General features: G+C 35.4%; 1 protein-coding gene across 3 annotated transcripts; it reads right to left on the reverse strand.

The window, feature by feature from the left end:
- Positions 1 to 3362: 3362 nt before the first annotated feature.
- LOC111388797 (DUF724 domain-containing protein 5-like) lies at positions 3363 to 5290 on the reverse strand. 3 transcript variants are annotated; one of them, XM_023013609.1, is made up of 4 exons: positions 5161 to 5290; positions 4744 to 5043; positions 4348 to 4515; positions 3363 to 4272 (listed from the first exon to the last, which is right to left on the reverse strand). In XM_023013609.1, exons 2-4 carry the CDS (start codon positions 5006 to 5008, stop codon positions 3545 to 3547), a joined length of 1161 nt encoding a protein of 386 aa, XP_022869377.1. In that variant the 5' UTR covers positions 5009 to 5043; positions 5161 to 5290; the 3' UTR covers positions 3363 to 3544. The 3 variants fall into 3 exon arrangements, with proteins under 3 accessions (XP_022869377.1, XP_022869379.1, XP_022869378.1); XM_023013611.1 differs by having other exon boundaries at positions 4882 to 5043; positions 5161 to 5289; XM_023013610.1 differs by having other exon boundaries at positions 4855 to 5043; positions 5161 to 5289.
- Positions 5291 to 10501: the final 5211 nt, after the last annotated feature.

Raw genomic sequence — 10501 nt, forward strand, 5'->3', positions numbered from 1 at the left:
GAATTCAATTACTCCTGAACTTTTTTTAATTGTTTCATTGGTAGGCACATTATGATTAAAGTAATCAATTAATTTAGTAGGCAATATATTTGAACTTGCATCCAATGTTTGATTAATGCAAAAGACAAACTATTACTAGATGAGCCTATTGCGTTTGGATCATATTTATACGTGTTAATGCCTTCGAATAAAGTTAATATTTCAGCATCATCTTTTTTATTATCAATGGAAGGTAAGAGGGTATTCGACTAATATTTGTACTTATTCGTTCTGTATATAATTCATACATTTCACATCAATTTTGTTCTAATTTCTATATGTGTTATATGTATTAAAAGTTAAAGCTCTTGAAATCTGATCAATTACATATTTAGTCCTTGATAAATTATATCAGGAGTCTATGATGTATACTAAACGAAATAACCTAGGCAAGTCTTTCCAGTATTTTTTAGACTTTAATTGCATAGATTATATAGTTGTACTAAAATCAGGGTCATTTTTATATTTTTGAAATGTCCTCGCAATTATATAAAGACATTCAACCATCATACAACTATTGGGATAGTAAACTCTAGATACAATATTTATAGAGCCATAAAAACTTGTCAAAAAAATTTTAACTTTTAAAAGTAAAAACCTATCGAATTCATTTAAAATAGTGTCGTCATTATTTTTTATATGCCTATTGCTATAAAAACTCATTTATTAAATATTCAAAACCTTCTGATGATTTTAATAAAAAATAAGTGAGATTTCATCTATGCCATACGTCACTAATAAATCTTTTCGTATTCATCACCCCAAATTTGACAAAAAATTCCACAAAAGCTTGTTTCTACTAGGGAAAATCGTGATATATATTAGTGCATTTCATCTTTAATATGTTTCATACCATCTTGCACACTTAAATTTAAAATATGGCATACACAATGAATATGAAACAAATAACCATCGAAATCAGGCTGTAATACTCCACACAATTTATCGATAACTATTTTATTAACACTAGCATTGTCAAATGTAAAAGAATGAATTTTACTCTTGTAATGATATTATCTTACAATGCTTATAATAGCATTATATGTATTGTTAGTGTTGTGAGAGAATTTAATAATTTTAAAAACAATATTTTTTTTATGCATACAACAAAGTGGGTATATATAGTGTATAATTGCAGCCATATAAGCTCTTTTATTAATCCATTTCTATATATTCGAAGTTAAAGATATAACACCATATATTTTTGCAAATTCATAATTAATTGTTGTTTTGTTTGAAGGAAATATTCTATTGCGTCTGAACGAAGAATGTTTCAACTTACCTTAATGTACCTCGGTTGAAGATATTCTTTTATGTACAAAATGAAATGTTGGTTGTTCGCTATTTTTAGAGGCAACTCGACACCAGCAACAAGTTTCACCATTCCTGTTTGAGCATTCTCCTCTGTATACATCCATTTAGTGAGGGGCAAAGTTGTAGAACCAGTGCCTATGAAACCAAATTGCATTTGCATTTGACTGGCTTCAAAAAGTCCATGTTTGGCTGCACATGCTTCCTAGTGACGGTTAAGGTGGTTGGTACCAATGCCTTTTTGCCATGCCAATCGTTGTTAACAGTATCTACATACTGCTTAGACTCTGCGACTCCATCGACTACACGACCCATTGAAATTAATTTAAAGTGATCTCAACATTTTGCCTGCTTTTTTCCCTTTTGCTTCCTCTTGTATCGGGAATGTCTAATTCAGGTTTCTCCTCCTATTTCGCTTCGGGAATATTAACGTCATCTAAATCAATTGGATTATTGCTTCCATGAGCAGGCAAATTTGGAATATCTTCGAGAAATGGGTACTTCATTTAGGCAAAAAATTGTTCCGAATTGACTTTGCGATGTCGTCGGTGATTCGCCTTCAAGATCGAGCAAGCCTTCAACAAATGAGTGTGGATCCATTTGTAAATTGTGATGAAATTAAAATGTATAGACATTATAATAAGTATTAAGGCTTAACTAAGTAAAGAGTATGAAAAGAGAGTTAATGTGTGTAAGATTGTGAATTTGTAATTATAAATCGTAGTGTGATAATTGAATGAATTGATATTGAATAATTAAAATTGAAGATAGATTTGTAAAAATGAATGTTGTATATTGTAGAATTGTGGAAGAGTGTGAAAGAGAGTTGTTGGAAACTTGAAATGTTATATTGTNCAAGATCGAGCAAGCCTTCAACAAATGAGTGTGGATCCATTTGTAAATTGTGATGAAATTAAAATGTATAGACATTATAATAAATATTAAGGCTTAACTAAGTAAAGAGTATGAAAAGAGAGTTAATGTGTGTAAGATTGTGAATTTGTAATTATAAATCATAGTGTGATAATTGAATGAATTGATATTGAATAATTAAAATTGAAGATAAATTTGTAAAAATGAATGTTGTATATTGTAGAATTGTGGAAGAGTGTGAAAGAGAGTTGTTGGAAACTTGAAATGTTATATTGTTGTATGAAAAAAATGAAAATGAGTGTGGGGTATTTATAGAAGAAAAAAAATAATGTGGCCATTCTGGCCACCTTTCGAAGTTCATTCACAATTTGCAACGGTCACTGTTCATGTGAGGCTTGCATGTGATGAGCCCACGAGCCTTGTGGGCGAGTCGAGCCAATTTGGCTCGCCAACTGGGTCGATCCCCACGACTCATCAGCTTGGGCTCATGCCTGAGCCAACTAATCGCTCGACCCAGTTGACATCCCTAATCGTGGTTCCATTAACTAAAGACATGTTTGTCAATTTTTTTGTTCCAACATAAAAAAATATTTGGCACTTACAAACATATGTTTTATGTGAAACAAAGTGGAATTAAATGAGGGACAATTAAATGAACTGTATAATTCTACATTTAATTTAACATATCACATTATGCCATCTAAAGCAATATTAGCACCTAGATAACATTATTCCTAGTGTAAAAGAATTACTTCAACGACCATTTGAAATTTATTACGAACTTAAAGTGACCATAAGTGAAATTAACTCTAGAAGAAATTATTGTTAATTCGTAGAGAAGGTAGTGAAATATTCCACGTTTATGAATATTCCTTTTCCCATTGCAGATTTTATATTTAGAACAAGTTGCACAGCAAAATAGAAATCCTACAGTTCAATGCCACTTATAATTAGTTCAACCATTATCGTTCAATACTTTATACTGAACATGAATGAACTGTCAAAGAAGCCTCATCAAGCAAAAGGCCGACTACACTTGAAGATTTCTGCACAGAAATATGTAACTGCAAGAGCATCTCAAAAAGTATTTCAGTCTCGTAGCTATAAATTCAAAGTTTTCACCACACCAAAGGGAAATATTTGAGGCAAATAGAGAAATTTCAGATTCAGAAAATCTGGTTTCAAATGCTACATTCTTCTCATGTTAAGAGTCATCACAAAAATATATGAATGGGAAGATAAATAAATTGTTCTAGTCCTGCCTTCGATAAAATTGACATCATCTTTATCACCTTAACATTTACAATTTTTATCATGACAACTACAACGGTCTAGCAGCCAAGCCTTCAAAATCAAACTCTGCGGTCCTGATGTTTTCTTCAATTTCTTCCAGTCTGGACTGTAAAGAGGCAATTGCTTGACCCTTCAACTCTTTAGATGATTCAGCAAGTGATAGCTTCTTTTGTAACTCGATTATCTGTGTGCTGATCTTGCCAATCTCTTCATCTATCTTACTTTTCTCAAGATTCTGTTGGGCAATTTGACTGTTAAGTTCTTCTACCTGGCTTAGAAGCTTTTCATGTTTATCTTTCATAGCTATCAACTCAAGTACACGGTCTCGCACTACCCCAACATCAAATCCATACTTCTCCAGATCTGAAAGCGTCTCCAAAATGTCAACCATAATGCTTTTAGGATCATTAAATAGCAACTTGGAAGCTTTCTCGACCACACTAGCGAACGTTACCATATAACCTATAGCTAAGCCTTCACGCAAACTCTCTTTGAAATGTTCCAGAGGCTGGAAATGTGGTTTCTGTGGTGCCTTTCCAAAAATTTCCATGGATTCAATTGTCTTCCAAAGTACATTTTTCTTCACGAAAGGCAAGATTTGCTGCTCGCTCAGCACAATTGCTCCATTATCCTCAAATCCAGAAGCCTGCATCCCAGATCCTTTGTGTGTCTCACATCGATTAGTAAGCTCAAAAGGTTTTTCTTGTTTCTTGCTGCTTACCATACATTGCTCCATAGTCCTCACCGGCAAAATTCCTGAAAAAAATCTGATATCATCAGCCAAATTACCAGAAACTTTGGGGTGCACCAAGAACATGCAATTCAGCTTACTTGAGGTATCAAAAGTAGATGGACCGTGCATCTCCTCATTCAAGTTTGAAGGCAGTTCATTATCATCCTCGTTATGATCATCCTCGTTATGGGGCACTTCAGCAATTACTTTCTCAACTTCTTTCATTATGCAGTTCAATTCAGTGGTTTTCCCTCTGGATGAAGAATCTATAGAAGGCCAAAAAGTATATTAAAACAAGAATGCTAAGTAAAAGTGGAGAAGGACACAGGGAAGTTGTTGCCATTGCTTTGTGTGTGTGTGTGTGTGTCTAAAAATTGATAAAGAATCTCTATATGCGATCAATAAAAAGGTAAAAAATGATAGTATCATCCACAAAAGAGAACTATTATGAAAGAGCAATTGCTGAACTTGAAGTTCAGGCACAATCTTTTCACCTATGATCAGCATTTTTCTTCTTTTTGATGAATGCTTCTCACATGCATTTATTGAATCTTTAACAACATTTTTATCAGAATATTTCACAAATGGAATGTTCGTCATATCACCAACACTATTTATTGGCTCAGGCTGACCCTTAATTAGTTCCACGTAATCCTCATTGAGCACTATGCTCTCCTGATTAGGCAATGAAGCCTCAGTCCTTGTCACCACCACTTCAGCATTTCTAAGTGAATCAACCGAATTTGGTTGTGTGACCATTCCATCAGAAGCAACATCTCCACTTTGCCCATTGTCTACAATACAAAATTTATCCACTAGTAACATTACGAGACTACAACCTTTCAGTTTTAACTATCAGGTAGGATATAAGGAAGGAGGAGGAAGTAACTGAAAAGGATTCGACCGCATACCAGTCACTGGATCTTGGGAACCTTTGATAAACCTCTTCGGTGTCCTTCCTCTCTTTCTCTTCTGAATGGTCTCTGCTTTTGCTGATTGTTTAATCTGCTATAAATTGCAACACAGTTTTAGAATTAGTAGTAAGGTATTTTATATTAAGACATAAGATAGAGAAGGATTGAATAAAAGGTAGCGAGTTTTCTCTCTTAAACACCTGATGGTGCTTTCTTGGTTTTTTTTCTTTTGCCCGTTACTTTCCTTTCTATTTTTTTTTTGGGTTGGGGGTGGATTATCTTAATCAGTGTTCTAACAGACAGAAAAAGCTCCGCATATGGGGAAGGTGTGGAAAAAGGCAGTTAACCCTATTTTGACAGCCTAAAGAAACATGGGTGCCCAAAAGCTCGCACCATTTTTTTTTTTTTTTTTTTTTTGGGTCCAAATTTATTAAGGTTATATAGAATAATTATTCCCAACTTGATCAAATAGGGATTCAATTCCAGAGCCAAAATTCTTCTTCAAACGTATTGGCTATTGAAAAATTAGAAAGCAATAAAGTTTTGTACCGTGAAGTGAAAGAATCAGTGAAGAAAGAAGGCGATGGCAAAATTATTGCTGGGAATTTCCTGGATCCATTTTCCCTTGTAAGAGCTCCATATCTTCATTTTCCTAAACCCCATGTGTTTGTGTTTCTATTTTACTGTCTTTCTTTCTTCATCTTTGGCACAAAATCCACATAGAAAGGATCAAGGGAGAGGTTTTGAAACCATGCCTTGGAGCAAGTGAAGAGCAAAAAGCTAAGGGTGCGTTTGGTTTGCGTTTCTATTTTTAATTTTGAATACAATTTCTATTTTACAGGATTTATAAGATTGCAGAAAACGAGCTTGATTTGTCATTTGGAAAAAATGTTTCCAAAAACAAAAAACAAGAAAGAACGCTTGGTTTAGAATTTTTAAAAATAGTTTTCTGATATTTTTTTCAATTAATTTGATTATTTAGTAAGGCATATCAATTTTATGATAATATGTAAGCGAAAAAAATATAAATTTCAAAATTGTATTTCGATAGGTTTTGTGTGATTTTATTAATTATTTTAATTTGAAAATTTTTTAATTTCGATCGTGTCGAAAAGTCATTTTGAGTTTTATATTGTAAAATTTTCTTGTTTTCAAAAACACATTTTTGACATAACATACCAAACACATTTTGAGTGTTTTAAAAAACTAAAAACTTAAAATGACTTCAAAACGGCAAACCAAACACACACTAAGCATCGTGAGGTGCTTGATGAACGCTTAAGAAGTTAGAGAAGCTATTGAATGATGCTATGTTGAAAGGTGATTTAGTTCTGTCTACAATACACAAGGAAGAAGATGAAATCTCTATTATTGAACAAGGAACTAAGAAAAGGCCTACTAACATGGGTTCCACTGATCAATTTGTACAAATTCAGAGAAAACGTTATTAGAAGTTCTACAACATTTACAAGATGGGTATACGAAGCTGAAATTCCTTTTAATGCTATTGAAAAAATAGCTTCCAAAGATTTGTTGAAGATCTTGGTCAATATGGATCGAGTTACACTCTTCCACAATACCAACTAAGGGAGCTCCTTTTGAAAGGAGATGGGAGAGCAAAAGAAATTGTTAAGAAGCAAGAAGACACCTAGAAATATATTGGGTTTTCTACAATGTCTAATGCTTGGAGTGATAGAAAAAGAAGCATTATGAATTTGTATATCAGCTGTAAGATGAACCACATTTCGTTCTCAAAGGAAGTTTTGGATGATGCTCTGGTCAATACATATATAACTACATAAATGAATGTATTTGAGAGGTTAAGGCTAGAAATGTGTTTCAATTGTAAATGAATGCTTCCAATAATATGGTCGTTGAGAATTTGTTGATATTATGAAGGCCTATCATATTTGGTCATTATGTATCATTCATACCTTAAACCTATTGCTTGAAGAAATCTCTAATACTTCCTAGCTTCAAGGGAGTGATTTAGGAAGAGTTTCAATAGATTAGAAACATCTTTTTTATTATAGTTAAGTTTGCTTTATAAGCAAGAGTTGATAAATAAGAGACTAGCAACGAATGGGATAACTATTAAATGGTCAAAGCATAAAAAGTGATAAGAGGTATTTCGTATTATTGTTCCCAATGATTCTTTTTACTTGATTGACCTACAGTTCAGGGTGTTCACCCCATCTGTAAAAATTTCTTAGACTTTTCTATTTGGGCAACAGACTCGTATCGACATGACATAACATCAGTTCAGGTAAGGGATCTGAATCTGGATTCCATCCTTAGGCCCCGTTTGGTAGGGATTTTGAGAATTGATTTTTTGACCGTTAGAAGAAAAGTGGGGTCCACATGTGAGAGAAGAAGTCAAAAATTACAGCCTGAATAGTAAAATAACGGTCAAAAAATCAATTTTTTTGGGCAAAAAATCCCTACCAAACGGGGCCTTAGATTTAGAAGCGAACAGGACAAAGGGAGGTCACCATGGATGGAAGCAGACGTTGCAGAAACAAGAGGAATGAAGAAGAGAAAGGTCATGAAAGGAAAACCTTCAATGCCATTTGTTTGCGGAGAGAGCTACTAAAGGTAAAGGACAACATTCAAAAGACAATAAAGGACTGCGACCATATGCCAATTTTATATATTATTACTGGAAAAGACAAGAAACCTTGATACCTACTTCATACAACAGCTTGTTTATTTAATCCGTTTAATTTCTTCAAAATCCACATATCAAAGATGTTCAACTGATAACAATAATGTGATTATTTATATTAGAAAAATCTTTTCCGATGCTCAAATGCAAAATTAGGTGAAAAGTTCTCAGTTGTAAAGATGCGCTAAAAAAAATGCGTTTGGAAGAAAACTAGAAACAAGGGGATTTGAGAACAATGATGTTATCAACATTATTCTCTCTCTCTCTCGTGCTAATATATTAAATTATACTATATTATGTTAATGGAAATATTATTAGATTATTATGTGCTCATCGTAATTGAACTCATGCAGGGAATTTCTCAAAAATGTATCCACCCAAGTTAGTGAATTATCATGACAATGGCAATGGCAGCTGAAGGGAAAAAACCAGACCCAAAGATCTCCTTCATTCAACTTTCCATTTTTAGATTCTTATTCTAGAAAAAGTTATTAGGGCTTATTTCCTAGATTTGCTATGATTTTATTAGATGCTTCCTACTTAGAATAAGTTAAATTAATACATTTCCTAGGATTTTATTAGACGTTTCATGCTAAAAGAATATGTTCCTTGAAACCCAATGTAAAGGGACTTAACGCATTGTAATACTACTTTGATTATGAAATAACTTTACATTTGCTCCCCAAATTTCTTCTACATTCTCCCCCCTTTCTTTTATTTCTTCTCCCTTAATCTCTTCTTCTCTTTCCTTCCTCTTTCTTAATCTTTTTCTTGTTCTGAACAAGTCCTTTTCCTTTTAACAAAAAAAATTTTGAATTCAAATTCAAAAGTTAGGCACCCACATCCATAGCCACATTCAGCTACAAAAAATTCCCCCAACCACAACTGAGAAGAAGAAAATCAACCAACAAAAGGATTTATTTTTTGCTTTTTTTTAATTCTTTGCTTTTCGTTAACCAAAAAAAAAAAAAAAAGGAACGAAAATTAAATTCAATTGTCCGAAATTAAGGCAATACCTTGCACTTCATCCACTGCAACAAGCGCTAGCACGAGGTCATTGTCAGGGCATGGCTCAATGTGTACTGTGTCTGTCGAAAAGAACAATTAAATATTTTCAGTGTATAACTACATGTACGAATTTTCAAATTATGCCAAGTACATGAAATAACAATCTACAAGTTTTCCTCATAAATGACCCACATACCTTGCAAATTTATGGTTCCTGTAGGCACCATGTCCTTCTCTTTCTCACAGTTGCCAGGCGATGGGTGGTGGGCCCCTTCGACTACAACAAATGAACAATTGTAAACTAATCGAATGCCTGAAATAATATTTGTTGAAATCGTGAAAAATAATGCAATACCTTGCACTTCTTCCATTGTAGAGGGCTCTGGCACGGGGCGATCCTCCGGGCATGGCTGAATGTGCGCTATGTCTATTCAGAACAACAACGAAACAGTGAATGGCAAGTGAATTTTAACAATTTTCAAAACTTCCGAAAAACATGAAATGATAATTAATCAATTTGCTCAAAAGTAACCGACGTACCTTCCACACTTTCGGTTCCAGTGGCCAGTGGCATATCCTGCTCATCCAGGCATGGCTCCATGTGTTCTTCATTAATGCACATACCATCCCCCTCTTGCCTGTCAATCCCCATGTCTTCGTCGATACCGTCAGGCGACGGGTGGTGGCCTGCAAAGCCTCCGTAGTCTACAATGAATGAACAATTGTCGTACAGAACATGTCAGTGAGCAGGGATAAAGTGAACATTGTCATAAAGAAATGTAATATGCATACGGTGAAGTACCTGATTGTCTGGGCTCGGGGTCGACATCAGTCGCACATGCAGTGGTTGTAGAGCCGAATGCTGGGACGAGGGTGGATATGAAGTCCTTCAAGTTTTTAAATTCATCTGACATGTGCTGCATGAGTTCGAGCTTCACAGTGCGGAGCCGCATTTCAAACAGAATTCTTTGATCTAGCAACATCCCCTGAACATCATCTGCTGTGAGACTTGATGCAGCCGCTACAGTAGGTCGTACATGAGAGGTGGACGGTGCCATGGGAGAAGTAGCTCTATGCTGGTGGGGGGGAGTCCCCGTCTGCCCACTTCGTCCAACTCGATCGCCGTCACTATCCTCACTGTCGTCCTCCTCCGAGTCCCTACCTTCTTCCTCTCCGCTCTCATCGACTCCTAACTCCTCCTCACCACTGGTCCCGCCACCGTCATGGGCCTCCGTAGAAGTATCACCCTCGGGGGTGCCTATACGCTCTGCTTGGAACTGCGGAGCAACACTGTCCCTAGCAAGGTCATCCAACGCGGGGACAGGATCATCATTGAGCAGCACAAGAGTGGCGATATAAGGTTGCCCACGCTCAGTCTCGGTGGGCCGCAGTGTCGCGTACACATATAGCTACAACATGAACATATTCGTTACGAAATAACCACATGCTACAATGACGAATGGAAGGTATGAGATCGTAGAAGTAACATAATTTTTTACCTGTACATTCTTGAAGAAAGCGTCGTACGTACGCTGCTGCGGCTGTTTTGTTAATGTCCAGCCGAGAAGCCGTGGGGAACGTTCCCCAAGACGCTCACCGAAGCGATCACCAATTTCAGGCACCTCCTCGAACGCCCATATCTGTTAGAGTAAAAAAGGAATGTCA

The sequence above is a fragment of the Olea europaea genome, unplaced genomic scaffold (assembly GCF_002742605.1).
Source record: "Olea europaea var. sylvestris unplaced genomic scaffold, O_europaea_v1 scaffold529, whole genome shotgun sequence".
NCBI lineage: Eukaryota > Viridiplantae > Streptophyta > Magnoliopsida > Lamiales > Oleaceae > Olea > Olea europaea.

Bases quoted from the DNA above. Each gene is read 5' to 3' on its own strand.
- LOC111388797 (XM_023013609.1), bottom strand. From the start codon at position 5,008: ATGGTCACACAACCAAATTCGGTTGATTCACTTAGAAATGCTGAAGTG. The intron at 4,516-4,743 runs GTGAAAAGATTG...GGCCTTCTATAG, and splicing joins AAGAAAAATGCTGATCATAG to ATTCTTCATCCAGAGGGAAA. The intron at 4,273-4,347 runs GTAAGCTGAATT...GATTTTTTTCAG, and splicing joins ATCTACTTTTGATACCTCAA to GAATTTTGCCGGTGAGGACT.